The sequence below is a fragment of the Ascaphus truei genome, chromosome 9 (genome assembly GCF_040206685.1).
Source record: "Ascaphus truei isolate aAscTru1 chromosome 9, aAscTru1.hap1, whole genome shotgun sequence".
NCBI classification, from domain to species: domain Eukaryota; kingdom Metazoa; phylum Chordata; class Amphibia; order Anura; family Ascaphidae; genus Ascaphus; species Ascaphus truei.
The window spans coordinates 7,898,003-7,925,592 of record NC_134491.1 but is presented as its reverse complement, the minus strand read 5'-3'; the positions used below and the strand labels follow the sequence as shown (position 1 = coordinate 7,925,592).

The following is a 27,590-nucleotide window of genomic DNA, read 5'->3' as shown; positions in this document are numbered from 1 at the left end:
GAAGGTCTTGCATAGACTGGAAAACGTGGGCAGGTAAATGGCAGTTGAGGTTTAATATAGATAAATGTAAGGGTATGGATTTGGAAAACAAGAATAAACAGGCGACTTACAAATGAAATGGGGAAAAATGAGGTGAACCCTTGATGGAGAAGGATTTAGGAGTGCTTGTAGACAGCAGGCTCAGCAATACTGCTCAATGTCAAGCAGGATCTGTAATGGCAAATAAGATCTTATCTTGCATTAAACGGGGAAAGGATGGAAGAGAAGTAAGCATAATTATACCCCTCTGTAAAGCATTTTAAGACCACACCTTGAATATGGAGTATAGTTGTTGGCACCACTCCACAAAAAAAGACATTATGGAACTAGAAAAAGTGCAGAGAATAACATAACCACTAAATTAATGAAGGGGGATGGAAAATATGACTTATAAGGAGAGACTAGCCAATTTAGATTTGTTTACATTAGAAAAAAAGGCGTCTAAGGGGGGAACATGGTAACTATATACAAATATATTCAGGGACAATACAAGGAGCTTCCAAAAGAACTATTCATCCCACGGGCAGTACAAATGACACAGGCTCATCCCCTAAGATAAGGGAGTGCAAACTTTGTAAGCTGCGCCCCCCTGTCTTCCATCCCCCCAGCTCTCGCCCCCCCCCCCCCACCTTGTATCCGCGGTAACTGATGCTGGGGGTCACGTGACCCGCGGCGTCATTTAACGCGTGTGATGTCCCATGGCGACGCATCACACAGCCGGCTGAATCCCGGTAAGTGGAGTGTTGCAGGGGCCTCACGCGATCCCTCTGCATTTAATAAAATTCCTGGGGGAAGAGCGTGGGGTCTCTGCAACCGCCCGCGCCCCCCCCCCCCCCAGCAAAATCTCACGCCCCCCAGTTTGCGCACCGCTGTCCTAAGGTTGGAAGAAAGGAGATTTCTCCAGCAACAAAGGAAAGGGTTCTTTACAGTAAGTGTGCTGCTGACAGGCCTATATGTCCATGTTTGTTTTCCTTAATTAATACATTTTTCATACTCTGAGACCACTCTCTCTGCTCAACTACATTTTTTTCAATGGAGACAGGTGCTCTGCTTTCCTTTCTTCGTTTTACATTCTTTACAGTAAGGGCAGTTAAAATGTGGAGTTCATTACCCATGGAGATGGTGATTGCAGACACAATAGATTTGTTATAAAAAAAAAAAAAAAAAGTTGGACATCTATTTAGAAAGGAAAGGTATACAGGGATATACCAAATAAGTAAACATGAGAAGGATTTTGATCCAGTGTGAAACTTGATTGCCAATATTTGGAGTTAGGAATTAAATGTATTTTTCCTCTTATGAGACATCATTGGATGACAGAGAAGGAGCGTGAAAGGCAGCATGACAACAGCAGAGAATAGTTGAACATCTAGATAGGTGCGAAGGGAGCAATACTACACCCATGGTGTTCTCCGCACTCATTTTGCTAGTAATAATGGATAAATCAGATATGCTAAATATTTGATGTTACTTATAAGTAGAAAATCATACAACTACATGTATTATACATAGATACAGTATTTAAATAGAGAACATCAATCCATAGTAATCACTCAAAGAAACACTGATAATATGGCGTGTCCAAAAAGTAGAAACGCATACTATATTAAATGTACTGGTATAAGCTCAAACAAGGCTACATTCAAGACATCTGATTATTATTATTATTTTTTTTAATTATCCACAGGTCTGTGTCTCTATATTGCTAAAGAGCATGAATTCAAACCCAGCATAAAACTGTCTGGTAGTATATAATAGGTTAAAGACCCTAATATATAGAATGTTTCACCTGAATTAATGAGGGAACACTCCAAGGCAGATAACACAAAAGGAGAACAAATATAATCAATGAAAAAACGAGAGGGGGACAAAAAAAAAAACGGTACTCAACGTCATGCGTTATCACAGTTCACTTGTACTCTTCCTAAGAATAAAGTATGTGGTTATACCTATTTGGTATCTAATGTTTAGATCAGCGGTGTGCAAACTCCCCACGCCTGCGCCCCCCTTACCTGCTGCCTCCTCGGTCGCGCCCCCCTCGCCTCTAATGATGCATCAAATGACGCTGCAGGGTCAAGTGACATCACATCACGTGATCCACGGCGTCATTTGACATCACGTCTCCATGGTAATGGGCGCGTTGCCATGGAGTTGCATGGACAAGAACCCGGTAAGTACATTTACAGCGTCCTCGCGCTCTTAGCGCGGGGCCTCTAACCACTGCGCGGCCCGCACCCCCCCAATAAAGTCTCGGGCCCCCCAGTTTGCTCACTGCTGGTTTAGATAATCCCCAGTCCCACTTGATTTTCAGGGAACAATCCAAGCAATATCCTACGTGTTTATAAAAAAAAAAAAAATCAGTTCTGTAGTATTAGATATTTACTACCGTTTTTTATTTTAAAATTAAACTCCGTGCCATTTTAAATGAGTTTACTATCTCTATACGTTCTCCCTACCTACCAATTAGATTGTAAGCTTCTCGGAGCAGGGACTCCTCTTCCTTAATGTTACTTTTATGTCTGAAGCACTTATTCCCATGACCTGTTATTTATATTATTTGTTATTTATATGATTACCACATGTATTACTACTGTGAAGCGCTATGTACATTAATGGCGCTATATAAATAAAGACATACATATATACAGTTTTAATACACTGAGCATCCTTTGATTTCTATAGCAGGTTTAGCCCACCTCCCCAGCAGTGTAATATTTTCCTGTTTGTGATCATTTGTTGCCAATGTTCCCAGCAGTTTGAGCTGCAAACTGTAACAATAGAAAATGCTACCATAGTAATATAAGAATACATTGTAGCTGTTGAGTTACATTTGAAACTAAAAGGCAGCCATTTAGTGAACCCTGGGAAACTGGATTTTGCTGATAGATCACGGGAGAACCAATCAATTGGCAGCTTAGGTAATTCGTTTTCAATAAAAAATAACCAAATGCTGCATATATAGACTTTTTTTTTTTTTTTTTTTAAAGCAACTTGGATTTCCTCTTTCAAACACAGTTTTGTTTATGGTTAGCACTCTTCAGTGGTTTTCTGTATGGATTGGTATTTCTCATTTTTATGTTGCTGCTCAGAAATATCATTTTTTTTCCTCCAGCATAATTAAGCATCAACTCACAAGTTTGCAGACAGACAATGTAAATAAATACTGTATGTACTTATAATTCTACTTGCACACAGAATGGCTGCTAATTATGGAACTTATGTGATTACAAATTATTAAATACAATGCCACATAGATGTTATGTAGGCCAATAAATGGCATCGTAATCTGCAAACATTTTCAGTATTATTTGTAAAATGTTGAATCACAAAATTCTTCTCAGCTTTAATGCTCCTTCACATCATCATAGATAATCATATACACATTTCCTGCTAATGGTATTAACCCATCTAATTTAATACCGACCAACCTAAAAACACATTGCCAAAGACACATCCCAATAGCCTGCACTCATGGCTACTGTCCCACACCCACAGTCGTTCCCACCAAACATTGTGGCCAAGCACTGCCATCTACTGCACTTATTCCCTCGCCTGCTGTCTCTGTAAGTCTCCCAACATACCACTTAGATTGTAAGCTCTTCGGGGCAGGGATTTCCTTTCCTATTGTCTGACTTTGCTGCACTTATTTTATTGTTATAATTCTCTGTACTGTATGGTCTTTGTGAAGCGCTGAGCACACTGTCGGCACTATAGAAAGACATATATATATGCATACATTGTAAGCTCGCTGGGGCAGGGATTTCCTTTCCTACTGTCTGATCTTGTTGGTTGCACTTATTGTATTATAATTCCCTGTACTGTATTGTCTCTTCTGTAAAGCGACGAGTACACTGTGGGTGCCAATATATATATTCATACATAGGAATGCATATGGAATGAAAGTAATCTTCAGTAGGCTATTGCTTAAAAACATTTTTATTTTGATACAATAAACGCTCTGAGCAATCTGTTTGACAGCTGTGAGCCTATTTTGAATAATGTGAGCCCTGTATCAGTAATAATTCTATTTACACCGCGCTTTTCTCCGAACGCACCGGAAATTCACAGGGGTGAAGGAGCGGCTCAGTGAGTAAAGGCACCGACTTAAGAAACAACAACGCCGAGTGTGAAGCAGGGGAGCGTGGCTCAAACCCCAGTGTCAGCTCCTTGTGAAGTCACTTTATCTCCCCATGCCTCAGGCGCAAAAAAATAGATTGTAAGCTCTACAGGGCAGGGATGTGCATACACTGTCAGCGCTATACAAGAAAAAAAACCCATTATTAATATAAACCACTATCTCATGAACACTGGATCTCCTTCACAAACAACGTGTTGAGGAGTGCAAAATATGTCCCAGGCCTGAAACTTTCTTTAGCATTTAATAACATCACAACCCGTTGTAAGAAGAATTCTTACTACCCCCTTTGTATCTAAAGCCCTCTCCCGCCTTAAACCTTTCTCACTGACTGCCCCACACCTCTGGACTGCCCTTCCCCTCAGTATCCGACTAGCACCCTCTCTATCCACCTTTAAGACCCATTTGCTTAAAGAAGCATATGAATAGCACTGTGGATATTCTGAACACATGATACATAAAGCTTGGCCCCCTGCAGACGCACTTACCAGAACTCCCTCCTACTGTCTCTGTACGTTCTCCCTACCTACCAATTAGACTGTAAGCTCCTCGGGGCAGGGACTCCTCTTCCTTAATGTTACGTTTATGTCTAAAGCACTTATTCCCATGACCTGTTATTTATATTATTTGTTATTTATATGATTACAACATGTATTACTACTGTGAAGCGCTATGTACATTGATGGCGCTACATAAATAAAGACATACAATACAATTCCTGCAGGAAGGTACAGGTTTCCTTGAACAGAAAGTTGCAGAATATTGTCTGTGATATCTTTTTCAGCTTACAAGTTTCATACATGACAAATTAAATTTTTCTTAACTACATTAAAAAAACAAAAAACCCAGAGGCCTTCCTTAAGAAATGTAATAAAGCATTTCCTTACACACATTATAAAAACATTACTTCTATTAGAGAAAACTGCTCTATATGGTAATTTGCTTCGTTTCATTTGGCAGAATAGGATTACTCCTTTCCGATGTTTAGATTTATTTGAAGTAGGAATTTCATATTCACGAAATAAAGGATAGGCAAAGTAGAATATAATCAATATATACGAGCAAAAATATCAGCGGCCATGATGGTTTTGCGGTCCCTAACTTTGTATTTGTGAGATATTAATAATAAAAAAATATTTATACAATTGAATTAATGTTCTTTTTTCCTACTCTGATTGAGCGGATGTTGAATTTGGGGGGTTGCAGAATAAATAATTGATATTTAGGGTGTGAAGATGGGATTGCGTATCCTGCTTTGGATTTACTTTTAAATGGTATGTTTTTGGCCTCGGTCTCTATCCCTCCCCCCTCTGGTCCGAGAGAGTGTGTGAGTGTGTGTGTCAGTGTGTAAGAGTGAGTGTGTGTGTCAGTGTGTAAGAGTGAGTGTGTGTGAGTATGTCAGTGTGTGTAAGTGAGAGTGAGTGTGTCGGTGTGAGTGAGTGTGAGTGTGTCAGTGTGAGTGTGTGAGTAAGAGTGAGTGTGTCAGTGTGAGAGTGTGTGTTAGTGAGTGTGTCAGTGTGAGAGTATGTCAGTGTGAGTGTGTGTCGGTGTGAGAGTGAGTGTGTCAGTGTGAGAGAGTGTGTGTAAGAGTGAGTGTGTCAGTGTGAGTGTGTATGTCAGTGTGAGAGTGTGTGTCGGTGTGAGTGTATGTGAGAGTGAGTGTGTCAGTGTGAGTGTGTGTAAGAGTGTGTCGGTGTGAGTGTGAGAGAGTGTGTGTGTGTGTGAGAGAGTGAGTGTGAGTGTAAGAGTGTGTTGGTGTGAGTGTGTGTGTCAGTGTGAGAGTGAGGGTTAGCTGTACTTTGTGATCTCACACACACAAACCTAAAGTTTTTACCAGCCGCAGATTGCCCTCCCTGATCAAATCAATGGGTTAAACAGCAGTGAGACCGGCATACCGCGAATGGCTGCTCCCTGACATACTTTTGGGGGGTTCCTAAGTTTACATTAGAAATATTCAGCAGAGCTGCAGCTGGAGGCTGGGGGCGCGTTATATCCATGTAAGGTAAGGTCTGCGTGTCACACACGCACTCCTCTCACTGAAGGTGCAGCTTGTCCTTATATGGACATACTCTCCCAGGCGCGCCTGATTGGTTCGGTTAGAGTGACGTCACGGAGCAGTGCGGGAGGCACAGACCCTGCTCTGCAGCCTCTGAGCCCCAGCTCCAGACCAAGCTGCAATCAATCCGAACACAATAACAAATGTTCCTAGAAAATCACCAGCCATTGATGCAGTATGGAGGCTACAGTATAACATATAGGGACAAAACCCATTATCTGATATTAAAATGCACGAAGGAGTTGGTTCATGCATGTATTATTTGAATGTTTATATAAAGCCAAACATATATCCTACAGAGTGCTTTATTGCGACGTAAATGTAGTGAGAGACAGATACAATCACATCAAAGCAAAAATCATGAGCATAAATAAGAAAAGGGGAATCGCTGCCCTTAATTCATATGCACAAATGCATTAACAGTAGAGCTAACATAATAGTAATTTCTATTTAATGATTCATTTATTTCCACAGATACCCAGATAGAAGTCAGTGATGCTATAATAAAGTGGAAGCATCTAAGCAACATTAGCATTTGTATTGGACCTGTCTAGCAGCAGCGTACAGAACTACATGTCCCTTTGGAGACCCCACCAGTGAATCGCCACAACCCCACAGAATGCATGGGTACTAGTCCTCATGTTGCTATGTGTGCTCACATGAATTGCACCAGTCACGTTATGATTCTGGGCATGGAATGTAATCTGCCAAACATAAAATACTACTTTATTAAGATGCTTGAAACGCTTGGCAGCGGGCTGAAAAAATCACACACTGAACAGCTGAGACATTGTGGATTCAGGCTTCTGTCTGTCCTTTTATTGGCATTTATAAGAAACGGAAACAGTTCAAAATGAAAATGTATATTGTAGCAATAATTATAATGAACAACTTTATTGCAATCTAAATGCTTCTATCGGACACTATTAGATTTAATAGGTGCTCACAACAAAGTAATTGCTGAAATTAAGCAGAATTAGACAATTCGTTAAGAAATATTTTTGGCGAAACCCCAATTTTTTTTTTTACGTGTACATAAAGAAATAAAAAATGCCACTGGTGAGCACATTCACATTCCAGACAGGTCCACAAAGCTAATGGATACAAGGGGACTGAAAAAGCACTACTCCCGGCTGGATAGATTAAACATTTACATTTACAATGTTCACAGGAGACGGCCCACTATATGTTTTTTAGTGTTTTTATAATTGCCAGTCTGTTTTGTCCTTTTCAATTGCTTGTTCCATAACATATCTATTTGTTGTGCCACCTCAGAGTGCCCCATGTTGGAGTTTCTGTGAGCCCTTTCTGTGGGGCTTACTGCTTTCTCTTTTTGATAATAAGGTCCACAAATCTGTCTTGCCTCATTATCTCTCAGCACACAATGCTTCCCCAGCAGCTAGGGATTCTGGGTAATGACATTCAACTGAGCACATAGTGTCACTTTATGCTTCTTATCCATTTTAACATGGATCCCTGTAAAGAAAGACGAAAATACACAAACGAAGACCTGTTAAAAATGTAATCTGATAGCGCAAAGTACCTTTTCGAGGAAGAAGCTATATAAAAGTTAAATTGAAGTGACACCTCAGGCCTCAAAAGCTTGTAATGTATGTGTGTATTTCATTTATATATATATACATACATACATACATATATATATACACCATCACGTCTCAATGGCAATAAGAAACCTCCACCCACCCACCATAACTTGAGACGTGACGGTAGACCCTACAGTCTTGAAAATGCAAAGCCAGCAGTACAACCAACTTCACACTGATGATCCCCATTAAGGTTGAAACATGTCTGTGATTGGTTTCTCTTGCTTTGCATCTGATTCCCATGCTGTGCTTTAAAGCGGGGTTAGGCTGAGGCCCCAGTACCTCCGCTGCACGCGCGCCCACGAGACTGGCGGCGCGTGCATCCGATTCCCCGGTCTGCAGGGAGCTGCAAACCAAAAGACTGGGGGGGGGGGGCGTGGTGTCGGAGTGACGGGGCGCGGCCATGACGTCACCCGGCAGGTTCGCCCTCATTGGCTGAACTGCCGGGGGCGTGGCTTAGCGCTCCATAGCGAGTCCTGCTCTCAATTCTATTGAGAGCAGGAGCAACTCGCGCCACAGCGCTGCGGCCCCCCCTCGCTGCGGGCCCGGCGCCATTGAGGGGAGGGCTCTCGTCCCTGCAGCGTCCGCCACAGCGGGCGCTGCAGTAGCCAGCGGGGACCAGCCCTTAACAGCAAGCATTAGCGTATATGGGCTCCATGTAACAATGTTTTTTTCAGACAAAAGGTGACACATTGTGTGCTCATTTGCATGTCATTTCCCAGAATCCCTTGCTGCAGTGGAAGCACTGTTGCAGACCTGCCTAGGACATGTGAATGTGTTCACAAGTGATCTTTTTATTTGATTGAGATAGATATATATATATATATATATATATATATATATACCTCTCACGTGAACGACCCTCCACTCCCCTCAGCGCGCAAATTTAAATCTGACTGTCTCCTCCTCCTGCGCACGCCTGCAGAAACGTGCGCGAGCCCCTGCTAAAGCCGCTCTCATTGCGGCTGCAGGGGCTCACTGGTAAGCGTGAGCGCGGCTCAGCGAGTAAGCGCTGACCATGTCCTTGGCCTTAGAAAGGTCTGCAACCCTGCCTTTCAACCATTATCACCTAGCATACAGTGCTCCCACTGCAGCAAGGGACACATTGTGTGCTCATTTGCACGTCATTTCCCAGAATCCCTTGCTACAGTGGGAGCACTGTACGCTAGGTGATAATGGTTGAAAGGCAGGGTTGCAGACCTGTCTGAGACATGTGAATGTGCTCACAAGTGATATTCTTTATTGGAGATATTTATATATATATATGTATATGTATATATAAATAAGAACAGAGGGCAGTTGGCACACTGTAAACAGATAATCCACTGATGCTTATCCCATATATGCACATACACAGATGTTTTTTCCCAGACCCCCATCTGGTAAAATCTGAGACAGCACACAGCCAAGAAAATCCAGAGATATTGTATTCAAGATAAATACATGGCACTGCATCCAACGTTTCGATCATCAAAGTGTGACCTTCCTCAGGCACGTCCCTGAGGAAGGTCACACTTTGATGATCGAAACGTTGGATGCAGTGCCATGTATTTATCTTGAATACAATATCTCTGGATTTTCTTGGCTGTGTGCTGTCTCGTTTTTTCCCGGACCCCCCCATCTGGTAAAGTGTGTGTGTGTGTGTGTGTGTGTATATATATATATCGATATATATATTCATTCTTTGATGGAGTTTGAAGTTAGTTTGCGGTTAATGACAATGCTCTGGGATATCACAGAAGGGGAGAGGTATTGCATGGGACAGAGCAGCACCAAACTTTACCTAGCAGCTTTTTTTTCTTCTTTTCTAACGTGTGAAGCCGTACCTTGGGGCAAGAGGAAACATCTGATGTGCAGATGTTAGTAATAATTATAACATGTTGATGTTTTGCAGGGATCTTCACATCTGGAGAGTGATTCATTTGAAACATTAAAGGAACGAATTCCACACAAGTATTTTCAAGATGCCTGAAAAGGAGATATAATAAAAGGGAAAACAGCAACTAAGCGAGCCTATTAGTGACAGACACATGGGTGTCATACTAATGTTACTGACTGGTCACTAGAATCCACGTTTCTGAGACGTATCAAAGATGTTGGTAACAAACATGTAGGTGTCATACTAATGTTGGTGAAATACACGCAACTGTAGGTGTCATACATCTGTCTTCAACAGCAGTATGTGACATACGGACTAATTAGGGTGCAAATCAAATATTTTTATTTTCAAAAAGGTCATAAATGGCAGAAAGTCCGGCAAGTACTTTTTCTGGAGAAAGTAAAGCTATATAATTGTGAGTCATATTCTCTGCACTGAAAGTTATAAAGAAAACAAACCTAGTGCGTGTTGGGGATTGGAGGCTACTGAACACAAAGTGATTAAGATCAGGAAAAGAACAGGGTAAAAACAGCAGTATGGTTTTTGGATGGGAAAAATGGCAGGGGACCTGGATGGGTGGGACATCCTAAAGGGCAGTCCTTCCGAGGACCAAAGTAACTAGGACTAAACGCAGTGAGCTGAAATTTGGGAGGGGCTGGATTTCCTCTGGCTTATCCCTTTTGTGTGATGTCACTGTAAGCTCAACAGGTGTTTGCAGAGGATAAACATCCTTTGCCTCCTCCCTTACCTTTATTGGCTCTCTAGTAATGACAGGATGGAATAAGGGTGAACAAACACTTGATTGACAAATACTCCCCCATTCAGTACCTGAAGAAAACTTTATTGTGCTTAATTGACAAAGAATCAGAGCAGGCACATTTTTGCTTTATGTATGGTTACATTTGTTTAATGAAGGCAATTACAAAATGTCTGTTACCAGGTACTGCACCTTGAAAAACAACATAAAATCATAGCCAGTCTACCCCTAGGAGGGGGGAGTGTCAAGGTGCATCTTGTGCGATACTGATGCAAAAGATTCATCTAGACTTAAACAAAAAAAAAACAATTAAAAGCAATGTCCCCTGAACCTTTACTGCTTTCAAACATCCACAACAGGATTCTGGGAAAAGTTAATTAAATGAAAGCACCACTCTGCTTTCCCCTTACAAGGAGCAGTTCGCACTACTGTTTCCCCCCACCCCCTCCTCCTTTATAGTTTATGTGTATAGGAATCAGGGGGTGTCCGCGCTGTACTGCATTCATTCCAGCTGCAGGGCCACCCTGCTTCCCGAGATCCTTACAGGGGCAGGTGCTGTGGGTACTGTACCTTCGAGGGGAAATAAAATGGAGGTTTAAATTTCCTGTCACTTGGCCAAATAGGAAGCCACAGTCATCCGTTGCAGCTTCCTATCGGACTGCGTCACGTAAGATATTTAAACCTCCATGAAGTACCGCCGGCACCTTCTCTGACAGGTATCTCGGGAAGCAGGGGGTGCCCGGAGCAGACATTAACGCGGTTATCATCAGACCCTATAATCAGACACTGCGCTATATTAAACACTTGGGGCCAGATTCACAAAGCTCTGTTAATTCATGGCTTTTGACATCAAGTTACCGAAACCAGTAACGGATGTTATTTCCCCCGTGGTTAAGACACATCCACAAGGCTAATTATATGCAAACACAACAGCCATTGTATATCTCATTAGCACAGGCTTAAAAGTCATGTAATTGCTTCCAATAATGTGGCATTAAGTACGTGTTGGCGTTACTCCTATCCAGACTGAAACACGACTTTTTTTGAAGAGTTTTTTGCTTTTATTTGTGCTTCACGGTTCATCATTTTAGTTAAATTTCTGGTGTGAAAAATCGTGCAGTTTTTGATTTGTGGCGAAATACACCTTCCAAGAACACTATATGCTGATGTAATAAAGTGCCGCAAACTGTACAGGATCTTTGTGTGAAAGCCTGCAACCTGGTTATACATAAACCATGCTAAGCAACAGCCCATTCAGTTCCAATCCAAAAGAAAGGCCCTCGATACCCAGCAAAAACATGTTACCAAAATACCATTTGTACACCGAGCCCAGATTCCTAAACATTTAAAGATCACATTTGACACGGTCTCTTCTTCCCTTCTTTTCCATGCTGGTTGTTACATTCACGTACTGATCTTCATTTCAGTTACACCAATGTGTACATTTTGTGTCACTTTGCATCAAAATACAGTTTCGCACCATTTGTTTCAGCAAATGAGAAAAAGGGTTACATAAATCCACAATTCCCAACCGTTTGTACATTGTGCCCCCGCTGCTTGAAAATATTTGTTCCACGAACTCCTAATTAATAAATCTTATGGCTTCTGATCAGACTATTGGTAACCAAAGTTTCACCGATCCCAGGCAGTGTAATGTCCTGACTTTGGGTGGATGGGACACACACAACACTTTATAAGACCCCAAAATGCACCTTGTTTGCAGACAACATGGATGGTATAGCTGTCAATCACGGCCACTGCTTCCAAAGTAATGACCCACAATGCCCTGCCGGCCGCTGTGGATGCAAAGCATTGTGGGAAGCGACTTTGGAACACCCTGCTGTAATTGACCGCTGAATCGCACACACCAAGGTGCAGCTTGGGGCCTTACTAAGTGCACTGTCTGCACAAGGCTCAGGAACCCACTATACTGCCTGGGATCCGCCACTGATTTTATTTGAGCAAACCCCTTGGAGATTCCTCGCAAACCCTCGTTGGGAATCACGGCTATAAAGCAATAGGAAGTCATAGGGAGCAGTACGAGCAGTTATAGCGTTAGAGGGAGCATATAGGCGGAAACAGCATTATTTACTTGATGCACTTGTTATACTGGTATGATGCAATGTTTAACTTGTTGTATCAATCCTTCTGCTGTGTCTGAGTTTGTCCAATGTGGCAACGATTTATCAGATGTGGTGCAGACACTGAAGAAGGAATCCTAAAAAAGTTATTCTCACATGTTAAGACACGAAAGCTCTGTCCCACTAGTCTGTTGACGCATTACTATACTCCAGATCAGGGGTGTGCAAAGTGGGGGTGCAAGATTTTTCTGGGGGGGTGCGGCAGCTGCAGAGGCCCCGCGCTCTTCCCCACGGCATTTAAATTAAGTGCCGGGGGATTGCGTGAGCCCTCTACAACGTCCCTTACCGTGTCTTCGGCGTCACGTGACCCCGCGGCATTATTTGACACTGAAGACAAGGTAAGGAGTGGGGCGCAGCGGGGAAAGTTTGCGCACCCTTGCTCTAGATGTGCAGTGACAGATCATTGCACATTAGAAATAATTTTTATCTACACTCCTATCCTTTTATCTCTAGTCTAATGGAACCGGTCTTCCCCTCAGGTATTTCTGGTGTACATCCTCATCTCCTCATCTTACAGGAGCCTGAGAACCTGTAACAGCCTCGCAGTCCTCTCACCAAACACACGTCATTTCTACTTTCTACAGCACATGGATATAAATCTCTGAGTTAACATTTACTTGCACTGTATTTCTCCCATCACACCTGTATTCCAAGCTCTTGCGCAGTGATTTGCTTCTTACGGTGTTTTCTCTTAGGCTAAGGCCATACTGCGTTTGCCCGCGTGGAGGCATGCGAAGGCTGTGACGTCACCCGCGTGAAGCGGGTGCGTTTAGTGTCCATGTTGGACGCGCCGTGGGGGGCGTGCCTAGGGGCGTCTTGGAACTAGTTTGCACTCATTGCGCGAACCGCTCACGTGACGTGCCTGTCAGGCGCCCATAAATCAGTTCCAACTGATTTCTTGCGCAACGCGCTCCCCCTCCTGCTTGCGCCCGCGCGGTCTATGGGCGTGATCAATGCCTTTAGGCAATGTGATCGTGCCCCGCACGGTCTGCAGCAGTATGGACCTGCCATTATGCTTGTGCTCTTGTACTTCTGTGTATCTAGATTTGTCTGCATCGACCATTATTTACTAAGCAGTGCTGGGTCATTTAATTCAAGTGAATTGGCTGCAAGGGGTCTTCTGTGACGGGAAGAGGCCTTATGGCATAGAACCACTTAGCAAATATGGTTGTATATGTTTGTGTTGTATAGTGTTGTTTATAACCAGTGTTGGATGGAAACAAAGTAACACAGCAGGAAGGTGGTCAGCTTTTGGACAAACCTGCCCAGCACCGTCTTAATTCTGCCTATTTTCCATGGTACATGAGGTCATATAAGTGGAGACCTGAACCTCTTTATACATGCAGAACCCACCCTTCAATAACAGAGGTTAAACAGCTAGCAGTGGAGATGGTCACATCCATGTGGGTGGTAAAGCATACCGCTTCTGCTAGGCAACTTTAGGGCTGCTCCATAAAATAAGTGCTCTAAGGCTTCATGCATCACCATGCAGCTCTGCGCTGGCTGCGGGATAGGGTGTCAAATGAGCGACTGATGGGTCAACAAGGGAGTTAATTCCATCAAAAGCAAGTCATGGAATGAGTGACATTAATGGGAAAGAATAATCACCAAAAGAGGTTGGTTGTCAAGATAATTTGTCAGCGAGCAAAATGGGAATATGCACAGTATCAAGGTTAAGCGGCATCTGATTTAATGAAATATCCAAGGGTTGGGAAATGAAGTGGTTCATGTGTAAGGGAAAGAATACCAGAGGCTGGGGAGAAGCCACACTGTATATTTATACCCCATTCACAATCATGGATAACATGGGTTTATCTGTGTGTCCCCCCTGTGGGGTGGATTTGTCAATAGGATAGCAACATCATCTGTTATCTACGATGTACTGTTAGGTAGAAGAGAAATAGACCCAAACAAAACCTGGGTGGAAAGAACGTTTTTCTTTAATCCGTTGATTTATTCCTAGAGTTTTCTGGTCACAGATAGTCAATGTAAGCACTTTAATAGGAAACGGCTTGTGTGCTTTAGCAATGCAAAGAGGAAAAAAAAGTTACCTATTTGTAAGCATCATGGCAAATTTCAGATGATCTTTCACTGCTATCCATCACTTGTACAGCAGAGTTCATTCCGATTTGGTGAAGAACTGCAAGTGCTCCTGGACATTTAGGGCACATACTAGTGACAAAAACATGTTTATATCTTGTAGTAAGGATGCTCTTTTATTGGGGAGCAAAGCCAGGAGTCAGTTCACTGACTATTAACATAAGGGAGACAAACTGTAAAATTAGCCAGACAAAACTTTTCTTTAGTGCAAACTAAACTTTGGCTGTGTCATTTATATCCAACGTGAATAAAGCCAAAATAAGAATGGATTGGAGAATCTGATACACACAGCCACCCACACACTTTTTTTTACCCAGATTGTACAGGTTTTAATACTTTTTAAGTATGTAAAAGGAAAAAAAAAAAAAAAAAAAAGTTATGTTTTCATTTTCTTTTCTGATGAAGAATTATCTGACTCTTCATATTCTTGCCAGTGCCTTTTTACTCCTCCCGGAGCCTGGTAACTTCCAGTGTCCATATGATCAGTGAAGTTATCTTTGGTACTCATATTAGAGCCCGATTCTGTCAAACATATGTCCTTATGCAGCGTGAGCACCACCTGCGGCAGGCTGTCACTGCCCGAATTGGTGAGGGTGTTTGAAGATAACACCTCAGTTGGCTGCTCACCAAGACTCTGTCCACTGTTACTAAGGACTGAGGAGTGAGGGTGGAAATGTCCATTGCTATGGCTAGTGCAGGAAGTGTCAGCCCCTTCCTCCTCAATCTCATCATCCGGGCTTCTCACATAGCAGTCTCTGCTGATTTTCACAAAAGAGGATTCCCTTGTGGTTAAAGGAGTTTGCTGGTTTGTCTGTTGGTGGTTTGGGCTGCTGCTTGGTGCAATGCCCCCACCATACTGGTCACAAGAGTCTTCAGAAAAATGGCCAAGCTCTTTATGGACAGCTGATCCATTCAGCTTTTTAGCCTCCGATGAACACTCCAAGGAACCAGCGTCTTGGGATGAGTTTTCTAGATCATCCAGCCACAGCTGCTGCTCACCCTGGTGACTCTGACAGGTATCAAGGCTTTCTAGTAGGGAACTTTTCTGCACAGGTTGTTTGCCCAGGCCTTCAGGAGAAAGATTTTTGCTGCCTTGTGGAATGGAGTTCAGGTCACCTTTTAAAGTTGGCACTGCACTGCTCCTTCCACTGGTCCCTGGTCTTCCCTCGTCACTCTCCCCTTCTTCATGGAAGGATTCTCCATCTTTACCTTTGGAATAGGATATGTAGGAATATTGTAGCCATTTGTAAGCTTTGTAGATCTTCCGCTCTACCGAGTCGATGCTTGAACACAATGAAGACTTTCTCTCTACTTCGTTAGGGCTCCTTCTCCCAGAAGAGGATTCTGTAGAAGTTGAAAGTTCATCCACTGCAATCTGCGGATAATCATAGACATCCTCTCCTATAACAGCCGTTGAGATTTCAGAGCTCACTTTAGTCTTTTCCTCCCTCTGTATTTTCTGCTGACGTCGTAGCGCATTGCGTTGTCGCGTTGAGGCTCGGCGATCATTAAGGTTATCCTCCTCATTACTGCTGCTACTGCTGCTGCTGCTGGATCTGTCTTCCCCAGGACTTGGGGATCGGGGCCGAGGAAAAGGTTCACTCTCTGCCTCGGTCTCACAGGCGTTATCCTCAGAGTCAGAGTCATTGGACAAGGTAGACAGGCGTTTGTCCTGGTACCTCCGCAGTGCTGATAATCGCTTTTGCTGGGAAGACATCTCGTTTCTAGTGGACGGAGACTCTTCTGATCTCTGTGAATCCCCGGTAGCAAGAGTCTCATTGGATTCTCCTGGGGATTGTACTGGCGACGGAGGCAGAGAGGCTGAAGATTCGGAATCACTATAAGCAGAGCGTTCGCTGACTCCAGCATGAAGCTGCAGAATTGTGCTGTCACTGTCAGAGTCTGAGCTCCATCCTTCTATCTCCCTCCGCACCAGTGAGTCAAAAAACGCCATCATTCTGGGGTCCTCCTGCACTGACTGGTTGGCATAATCGTGAGACAAACCACTTCCACTGTTAAGCACAAGGCCGATGTACTCTTCATGTGTGTACAAGCAACGTGAATCATCTTCTATCTGCCCATCAAGGTCTCCAGAGCAGCTGGGCTGTTTGTAAGGGCTCCAAAGCTGCAAAATAAAGAAAGCACCGAACATTTGTATGAGAAATCATTCAAATCACTACAAGCTGCATTGCATCACAGCACTGTCCACACCCCAGAGTGACTCTAACGTTACCTCCTTTCTTTGCAAGTTTAACTCTTTACCAGGGCCTGTACAGCACTCAAGGGGCAAGAATTCAAAGTGGCAGCACGACAGGAGTGATGCCCAAATATGCACAAACCGCGCGGTGTAACAGATCATATACCCAGTAGAAAAAGCGCTACGTTTCGAAGCGATACAACCTCCCTTCCTCAGGTGCATAAAAGTATGTGACCCGCAGCCAGCCTCCTTTATATACATAGAACATCTAGTTAACAAATCAAATCCGGGTGTGGAACAAGGAGATTAAATGATACAAACGTCCTGATCTCTATCCCAATCACATACCTAGTCCTGTGATTAACCCATTGTTAACATTGCATCCCTTAATATCATATAAACAAACAAGGTGACTATATATCTACAGATTTAAACCCTTCTATAACAGTGAAAATCGTAATATCATTTTAGAAAGAATGAAAGTCACATAATGCAGTTGGAGAACTATATCACATCAATTACTTCCAGTCACAAAGTGACAAAGTAAGTTAACTTCAACAGTAGGGACTCCACGGGTTAATAATATATCCACGGAAATAATATACATCCATTATGCATCTAGTAACATCTCTTTTTACATTTTAAAATGCCTTTTTTTGCAGAAAACAGCAGTGCTCTTAAAATAGCATTATTTCAAGTAACTTTGAATGTAAAATAGAGACTGTACATCATGAAAGTGCAAAATGGGAAAAGAAAGGTACAGAACTAGCGAAAGCGCTTATACTGCAGCTCCTCATGTCACGTGCGGGACTGACGTAACACTGGAGGCCTTCCGCCCCCATTGGGGGAGGCTGGTCGAGGTGCGTGTGTAGGGTGGGGGTATGTGTGTGTGGGGGAAGGTGCATGTGTGTGTGTGGGGGAAGGTGCATGTGTAGGTGGGGGGAGGAAATACGTGTGATGGGGGGGAATGTGCGTGTGTAGGTGTGGGGGGGGGAAGGATGCATGTATAGGTGGAGTGGGGGGGGGTAAGGTGCGCGTGTGGGTGGGGGGACGGGGGACGGTGCGTGTGTGGGTGAAGGGGGTAAGGTGTGTGGGTGGGTGGGGGGTAAGGTGCGTGTGGGGGGGGTGGTAAGGTGCGTGTGGGGGGGGAGAAGGAGCGTGTGGGTGGGGGGGGAAAGGTGCGTGTGGTTGGGGGGGGGAAAGGTGCGTGTGGGGAGGGGGGGGGGGAAGGTGCGTGTGGGGAGGGGGGGAAGGTGCGTGTGGGGAGGGGGGGAAGGTGCGTGTGGGGAGTGGGGGGAAAGGTGCGTGTGGGGAGGGAGGGAAGGTGCGTGTGGGGAGGGGGGGAAAGTGCGTGTGTGGGTGAAGGTGCGTGTGTGGGGGGGAAAGGTGCGTGTGGGTGGGGGGGGGAAAGGTGCGTGTGGGTGGGGGGGGGGGGAAGGTGCTTGTGGGTGGGGGGGGAAGGTGCGTGTGGGTGGGGGGGGGGGGGAAGGTGCGTGTGGGTGGGGGAAGTTGCATGTGGGTGGGGGGGGGAAGTTGCATGTGGGTGGGGGGGGAAGGTGCGTGTGGGAGGGAGGGAAAGTTGCATGTGGGTGGGGGGGGGAAGTTGCATGTGGGTGGGGGGGGAAGGTGCGTGTGGGAGGGAGGGAAAGGTGCGTGTGGGTGGGGGGGGAAGGTGCGTGTGGGTGGGGGGGGAAGGTGCGTGTGGGTGGGGGGGGGAAGGTGCGTGTGGGTGGGGGAAGTTGCATGTGGGTGGGGGGGGGGGAAGGTGCGTGTGGGTGGGGGGGGGGAAGGTGCGTGTGGGGGGTGGGGGGGAAGGTGCGTGTGGGGAGGGGGGGAAGGTGCGTGTGGGGAGGGGGGGAAGGTGCATGTGGGGAGTGGGGGGAAAGGTGCGTGTGGGGAGGGAGGGAAGGTGCGTGTGTGGGTGAAGGGGGTAAGGTGCGTGAGGGCTGGGGGGGGGGTAAGGTGCGTGAGGGCGGGGGGGGGAAGGTGCATGTGGGGTGGGGGGGGGAAGGTGCGTGTGGGTGGGGGGGAAGGTGCGTGTGGGTGGGGGGGAAGGTGCGTGTGGGTGGGGGGGAAGGTGCGTGTGGGTGGGGGGGAAGGTGCGTGTGGGTGGGGGGGAAGGTGCATGTGGGGAGGGGGGGAAGGTACGTGTGGGGAGGGGGGGAAGGTGCGTGTGGGGAGGGGGGGGAAGGTGCGTGTGGGGAGTGGGGGGAAGGTGCGTGTGGGGGGGAAGGTGCGTGTGGGGAGTGGGGGGAAGGTGCGTGTGGGGAGTGGGGGGAAAGGTGCGTGTGGGGAGTGGGGGGAAAGGTGCGTGTGGGGAGTGGGGGGAAAGGTGCGTGTGGGGAGGAGGGGGAAGGTGCGTGTGGGGAGGGGGGGAAGGTGCGGAAGGTGCGTGTGGGGAGGGGGGGGGGAAGGTGCGTGTGGGGAGGGGGTGGGGAAGGTGCGTGTGGGGAGGGGGGGGAAGGTGCATGTGGGGAGGGGGGGGAAGGTGCGTGTGGGGAGGGGGGGGAAGGTGTGTGTGGGGAGGGGGGAGAAGGTGCGTGTGGGGAGGTGGGGGAACGTGCATGTGGGGAGGGGGGGAAGGTGCATGTGGGGAGGGGGGGAAGGTGCATGTGGGGAGGGGGGGGAAGGTGCATGTGGGGAGGGGGGGGGAAGGTGCGTGTGGGGGGGGAAGGTGCGTGTGGGGGGGGAAGGTGCGTGTGGGGGGGGAAGGTGCGTGTGGGGGGGGGGAAGGTGCGTGTGGGGGGGGGAAGGTGCGTGGGGGGGGGAAGGTGCGTGGGGGGGGAAGGTGCGTGTGGGGGGGAAGGTGCGTGTGGGGGGGAAGGTGCGTGTGGGGGGGAAGGTGCGTGTGGGGGGGGGGGAAGGTGCGTGTGGGGGGGGAAGGTGCGTGTGGGGGGGAAAGGAGCGTGTGGGGGGGAAAGGTGCGTGTGGGGGGGAAAGGTGCGTGTGTGTGGGGGGGAAAGGTGCGTGTGTGGGGGGGGGGAAAGGTGCGTGTGTGGGGGGGGGGAAAGGTGCGTGTGTGGGGGGGGAAAGGTGCGTGTGTGGGGGGGGGAAAGGTGCGTGTGTTGGGGGGGGGAAAGGTGCGTGTGTGGGGGGGGAAAGGTGCGTGTGTGGGGGGGGGAAAGGTGCGTGTGTTGGGGGGGGGGGGGAAAGGTGCGTTTGGAGGGGGCGAGGGAAGGAAGGTGTGTAGGTGGGAGATGTGTAAATTGGGTGTGTGTATTGGGCTGGAGGGGAGATGTGTGTGTGTGGGGGGGGGCTTGTGTCTGTGTGCGCGCGTGGGGGTTGAATTGTGTGTTCATGGCAAGTGGGGGATTGAGTGATAGAGGGGAGGGAGTCAGTTAGAAAAAGGGGGAGATAGAGAGAGAGGGGAGGTGGGGCAGGGAGAGAAAGGGGATGTAGGGGAGGAAGAGTTTAAGACGGGGAGAGTAAGCGAGAGGGGGGGAAATAAATGGAGGAAGTGTGAGGAAGGGGCAGGGCAGTGCAAATGGGGGCGGGGGGGGGGGGAGAAATAGAGGTGAGAGATCAAGTAGGTGAGAAAGAGGGAGGGGGGCCCCAGTGGAAACTAGTCCTGTGCCCCGGGAAGGCTGTCAGCGGTCCTGTTGATGTATGTCTCTATTTTAGATTCAATGTTATTTGAGATAATGCCATTTTAAAAATACTGCAGTTTTCTGCAAAAATAAATATGCAGTTTGTGTATATTTGGGAGTCCCTCCTGTCGTGCTGCTACTTTGAATTCTTGCCTCTAGTACAGGAAAGCAGATGACTGCAGGATGCTGCATTAAGCAGAGACTGCACTGGGGAGAGAAAATGTAGTGTCTGACATACTTTGAACAAGCAAGGAAAGTGCTGTCTTCTATGTATTCCTGTACAGCCCTGCAGTATTCTATTGTTAGGACACGTATCTATTGCTTGCTCACAGTAGAACTACCACTCACAACTTTCCTGTTCATGATGCCTGGTTTCCTGGGAATTATTAGTGGTGTCTTCCTTTTAAACATTCAAAGGAAACATTACTGTATGTAGTTATATTTAGAACGTATTATGTATTACAGTAAACAGACGTATTCGCAGCATTTAACCATCTGCGGGTTTGAGGAAACATTCATGAGCACCTTTTCCTTTTTTCAAATTGAAATGTATAATCAGCAGGTGCACCTGTCAATGTTCTGTAGCAATGGCACCAGCTGTAGCCGAGGAGCACTGGTAGGGACACTGCTACACAAAACCAAAATGCCACTTCATCCAAACAGGCCATCTCCAATCCATAGCAACAAAATCAACTTCCATGGAACCTCTAGGTCTTATTTTAAAGATGTACTACGAGTCTAATTAAGCACATATGGTGTTTACAAGACTTCACATGAACCTATGCACTCACACGTGTAACATTTCTGCTGTTGTAACTTTTGCTCCATTTTTCCAAACATTTAACAAATAGAAAATTGATACCAAACTTACCGCAATGTTTTTTTCCTGTAGAGTCCATCCATGGCAGTGCTCACCAATGGGTTAAGCCCCACCCTCCAGCTGAGATAGACATTTCTGTCCTACCTGTGGTAGGACAATAAATAGCCTCTTCTTTCCTCCTCTGGTAGTCTTCGTAGAAAAGCGGCAATAACTAGAAACATCAAGCACTTTTGGGAAGGAATTGGTGAGCGCTGTCATGGATGGACTCCCAGGAAAACAAAATCACGACAAGTTGGGTATCAATTTTCTATTTTCCTGGTTGTTCCCATGGCAGTGGTCACCAATGGAACTTGCCAAAGCAGTATCGAATAAAGGGATGGGATCCTAGAATAAAACACCACACTCCTTGTCACTTACATCTACTTTAAGTGGTGACAATTGACTGCAGTACCTTGCTGCCAAAGCATGTGTCTGCTGAAGTATGTACAGCCAAAGAATAGCATTTAATAAATATATTAATTGAAGTCCATACTGCCGTCCTGCATAATTCTGCGGGGTAAGCCTACGCCTTCGCTGCCCAGCACGTGGCCATGGCTCTTGTAGAGTGGACTTTCACCAGCTCTGGAGCTAGAATCTTCTGGATATTATAGGTCTTCCCGATAGCTCTTACAATCCAGTGACTCATTGTAGACCTTGAGCTGTTTGCCCTCTTCTTCGTCCCTTTGGAAGTACGAACAGCCTGTCTGACTTCCTAAATCCTTCTCTTCTGGAAATATGGAGTTTTAAGTACCTCACTACGTCTAGCGTGCAAAGAATTCGCTCTGTCATTTCCAGGCGTTGAGAAAATGAAAGTAGAATTATCTTTTCACTGAGAAGGAATTTTGAAACTATCTTGGCTTGAAAAAGCTGAACTGGCCTCAAGACGATCTGGTCTTGTGGACAATAACAAATGGTTCCCTCATGGACAAGGTTTATAATGCATCAATCCTGCGTGCAAACGTCATCGCTATCAACAGGACGTTTTTCAATGTTGGATCCGGGTCTGAAGCTTGAGAACGGGATCAAAGGTGGAGCCTGTTAATGCTAAAGGTAAATTCCAGGCAGGCACTGGATCCTTATATTGTGGTTTGGTTCTCGAGAGCCTGAAATCTATGGTGACTAATTGCTTTCCTAGTAATGCCGATAATGCGACACCTGTAACTCTAGTGAGCAAGTACTGAGTCCCAGCTCTAGAAAACCATACAGAAACGGCAGAATCGTGAGAGTAGGTGGCTCGAAAAGTTTTACACTTTTGCTTTCACACCACAGATTAAATCACCGCCAAGTTCTAAAGTATATTGAAGAGGTAGTTTTCTTCCTTGCTGCCATAAAGGTTTCTACAACTTTGTGGGATAGCTCTTTGCATCTGAGCAGTTTCTGCTCAACCTCCATATCGTCAAAGTCCAAATCCTCAGATTTCGATGTTAAACTGGACCTTCGGATAGGAGGCCCTGAAACACTGGCAGCTGTCATGGTTCGTCTGTCAAGAGGTGGATTATTTGTGTGAACTAGGTTCTACCTGGCTAATTCGAGAGTATTGCCACCACATCTGCATTGTCCCGTCTGACATACATGAGAATCTTTGGCATCAGAGGAATTGCTGGGAATATGTATGCGAGATGGAATTTCCATGGAAAGGAGAGAGCATCTATGTTGGTAGCTTCTGGGTGACACATACTTGAACAGAAACTTTCTAGATACCTGCCTGTGAGATCTCTCTAGTTTCCCACATCCTCTTACTAATTGGTTGAAGGATCTGCACGCTAGAGACCACTCTCCTGTGCCTAAGGTCTTCTAGCTAAGGAAGTCTACCCATAGATTTCTTTTTCCTGCAATATGGATCGCTGTAAGGTCTGTTAAAAGATGTTCTGCCCAGGTAAGAATCAGAAGTAACTCCTGTCAGAGCACAGGACTTCTTGTTCCTCCTTGTCTCCTAATATAGGTCCCTGTCGTACAGTTGTCTGATGAGACCTTCACGTTGTACCCTTGTAGTTACTGTGAGAAGTGCCAGATTGCCTACTTTACTGCTTATAACTCTAAAATGTTTGCTTGATTCTCGTGACTTCCGATAGGCCATCTGCCCTGGGCTCTCGGTCCTGAGTTGGGCAACCAAGCCTGTCCCACTTGCATTGGTTTTAAGCATGAGCCAGACCGGATTCAGTAGAGGACAACATGTACTTAAGCTCTTGATGTAAGGAATCAGGGAACACGTCCTTTGTGGCGTGTTCCCTCCTTACCTGCTGCTGTCGCGGCGGCCACTGTTCCTGCCCATATGCGCTCCCCCGCTCATTACAGAACGCGCGCGCACTCGCAGCCCTTCTAGCTGCCGCACTGAATCTGGTCCCGCCTCCCGCGCGGCGTGCACACGCGATGACGTGCAACGATCCCCAGCTGCGTGGCCTTGTTGCCTGCAGCCTATCCCAGCTCCGCTGGGGCCGTGCCTCCGCTCCGCCTCCTGTCATGCCTTTAAATACTTCCTGCTTCCTCCTATGCTTTGCTCAGCATAATCTTATGCAGCCTCGTGAAGTTCACTTCGTTTTGTGCAGTGCTCAGTCTCCTTTGCAGTTAACCTCATGTGTACCGACTCTGCTTGTTTGTGGACCCTTCTGGATTTTGGAATTCCCTCGACTACGGCGATCTCTCCTACCCTTGAACACGGCATACGGACTCTGACTAAACGGCTCTCTCCAATCCCAGACCACGACTTACGGAACCCTACTATCCTGTCTTCTCCAATTCCGGAACTCGGCAAGTATACCGCATCTCCTACACTCTCCAACCCAGACCCGGCTACGCTAAACTATCCGCCTTCCAGGCACGCCTCTGCTGCTGCGGGTGTGTGGTGTTATACCTTCCCACCTCAGTGCCGGGGTCTTGTTTGTGGGCAGCGCAAGCGTTTCAGTATGCTGAGCCCAACAAACATAGACCCCCCCTGAGGTGGGCCCAGCCCTGTCCTCTCTTTCTGAGCATGTCCAGTATTTGGACAACCAAGTCGCCACCTTGGCCCAAAAAGTCGACACAATTTCGCTCCATCAGGCTATGTCTCAAATTCTCAGTCCTTCAACCGTGTCACCCTCTAGTTCGTAGCCCAATGTACACCTGGAGCCACGCCTCCCTACTCCCAATCACTATGCTGGTGACCCACATCGGTGTCGAGGATTCTTAAAACAATGTGATATTCAATTTGAATTAACTCCTTCTCGCTTCTCTTCCGACAGAGCTAAAGTGGCTTATATTATTGCACTCTTGACTGGCGATGCATTGTTCTGGGCTTCTCCCATCTGGGAACTGAGACCCGAACTTACACAAGATTTCGCTAAGTTTAAGAAATAATTCAAGCAGGTGTTTAATACCCCTGGTTGTAAAGTTACTGCTGCATCTTCTTTGTTTTATATTTCCCAGGGCCACAGATCTGTTGCTAGTATGCCCTGGAGTTCCGAACCATCGCTGCGGAGACGGGCTGGAACGAGGAGGCTTTATCTGCAGCCTTCTGGCAAAGACTTTCGGAGACTCTGAAGAATTAGTTAGCGGCCCAGGAAAGACCCTCCGCACTAGAGGACCTGATAGCTGTATGTATTCGGGTGGATCAACGCCTTCAGGAAAGGCGGCTTGAACGCCATCATGCTCGCTCTCTCACTCTTATGCCTTCTATCCGCAGTCCTGCTCCCACCATTCTCCCAGCTCTTGAGGTCCCAGAACACAAGCAGTTAAGAAGTTATCAACTCTCCTATTCTGAGAAACAACGTCGGAAGAATGAGGGCTTGTGTTTCTACTGCGGTCTACCTGGACATCTGGTGCGCCGCTGTTCTACGGAGCCGGGAAACGCCCACACCCAATGAGGTATAAGGGAATCTCATTGGGTACTATTTCTTCTTCTCCCCCTACTAAGGGAAGACTACCAAAAAGGATTATGCTTTCGATCTTCCTTGAGGGTCCTAACTTCCATGTATCCGCTTCTGCTTTTATTGACTCTGGGTCTGGGAGAAACTTTGTGGACCAGTATTTCACCAACAAGCACAACATCCCTATGATACATAAGTCCATATCCGTCGGTTTCGAGGCCATTGATGGAAGACCTCTCCAGCCAGCCTTCATTACTTTGGAGACAGTTCTTCTTTCCCTCTCCACGAAGGATGGCCAAAAAGAGAAATTTTCCTTTGACGTAATTCACTCCGCTGCAGTGCAGGTAATCCTTGGTCTACCTTGGCTCCAACGGCACAATCCCAAGATAGACTGGACTGATAAACCTATACAGTGGAGTCCAGACACTAAGAGCCCTTCTACGCCCCCCATACAACTCATTGCCGGCCTAGAGAACATCAAACCTGCTAACCCTTCTCTTCCTGTAATATATTCAGAGTTTCTTGACGTATTTGATAAGGTTCAGTCTGAGGTTCTGCCCCCTCATCGTCCCTTTGACTGCCCTATTGATCTTTTGCCCGGTGCCATCCTTCCCAAAGCTAGGTCTTACCCTTTATCACTCACGGAGACTAAGGCCATGTCCGATTATATTCAAGAGAATTTAAAGAAGGGCTTTATAAGAAACTCCACTCCCCCTGCCGGCGCTGGGTTCTTTTTCGTTAAGAAGAAGGATGGGTCACTTCGCCCATGTATTGATTACATAGGTTTGAACAAGATTACTTTGAAGAATCGCTACCCTTTGCCCCTTATTTCCGAACTTTTCGACCGCTTAAAAGGTGCTACCATTTTCTCCAAGCTGGACCTCCGCGGGGCTTATAATCTTATACGTATATGACAAGGAGACGAATGGAAGACGGCTTTCAATACACGCGACGGCCATTATGAGTATTTAGTTATGCCCTTTGGATTTTGTAATGCACCTGCGGTTTTCCAGGAGTTCGTGAATGAAATCTTTTGTGATGTCCTTAACATTTTCGTCACTGTGTACCTTGATGACATTCTCATCTATTGCAAGTCCCTCCCAGAACATATTCAGCACACTAAGTTAGTTCTCTCTCGCCTGCGCAAGAGCCATCTTTATGCCAAAAAGGAGAAATGTACGTTCCACCGGACCTCTACTACGTTCCTAGGGTACATTATTTCTGATACGGGGTTTGCGATGGATCCTGATAAACTTAAAGCCGTCCTAGATTGGCCCCAACCCACTTCTCTCAAGGCGATTCAGCGCTTCCTTGGTTTTGTCAATTATTATCGTAAATTCATTCGTAATTTCTCTGCTACTGTGGCTTCCATTACTGCCCTAAGAAAGGAGCGGACCCCTCTTCCTGGCCCCCCAATGCATGCCAAGCCTTCGACTCTCTCAAAAAGGCTTTTGTTTCCGCCCCAATCTTATGTCATTCTGACCCTACTCTCTCTTTCACTCTGGAGGTAGATGCCTCGGATATTGGAGCAGGAGCCATACTCTCTACAAGTGGTTCTCCCTAGGATAAGTTGCACCCCTATGGATTCTTCTCTAAGAAATTCTCGTCTTCAGAACAAAATTATGATGTTGGGAATAGAGAACTTTTGGCCATTAAACTTGACCTACAAGAATGGAGACACCTCCTGGAGGGTACTGAAAACCCTATCTCAATCCTTACAAATCATAAAAATGTATTATACATTGAGAGTGCTCGCCGTCTTGGTTCTCGTCAAGCCCATTGGGCCCTTTTCTTCTCAAGGTTCAATTACATTAGCTTATACAACCCTGGTACCAAGAATTTGAAGGCCGATGCTTTGTCCCGCCAATTCGTCAGCGAAGATAAATCTGAAGATATCCCTGAGAGCATTCTTCCCCTAAGTATATCCTTTCGGCTAATTCCTTTGACGTATTGGATCAGATATTGGAGTCTCAAACACTCATTCCTGAGGGTATGGAGGCGTTGGAGGGGTGCTTGTATGCCGCTCCACAATTCCACCAAAAGATCCTCGAGTGGGGTCACTCCTCTAAATCTGCCGGTCACCCAGGTAGCAAGAGAACCTCAGACCTAATCAGACGCACGTTTTGGTGGCCAAACATGTTGGACATTAAAGAATTTTTCAGTTCCTGTTCAGCCTGTGCTCGAAACAAATCCGCTCGCAACAAGCCGTTTGGTCTGCTTCGCCCTTTGCCTATTCCGGATTGCCTTTGTACACACATCTCTATGGACTTAATTGTCGAACTTCCACTCTCTAGCGGTATGAATACCATCCTGGTCATTGTAGATAGATTTTCTAAGCAAGCTCATTTTATACCACTTAAAGGTCTCCCTAATTCTGCCACCCTAGTAGACATC

The 27,590-nt window shown here is 46.2% G+C and overlaps 1 protein-coding gene across 1 annotated transcript in view; it reads right to left on the bottom strand.

The window, feature by feature from the left end:
- Positions 1-14,533: 14,533 nt before the first annotated feature.
- DCAF5 (DDB1 and CUL4 associated factor 5) overlaps positions 14,534-27,590 on the bottom strand; it is a 58,925-nt gene continuing 45,868 nt past the window's right edge. Inside the window, exon 10 of the mRNA XM_075613278.1 lies at positions 14,534-16,836. Coding sequence (XP_075469393.1) covers positions 15,088-16,836 — 1,749 coding nt within the window. The 3' untranslated portion in view covers positions 14,534-15,087. The remainder of the gene's footprint in view (positions 16,837-27,590) is intronic.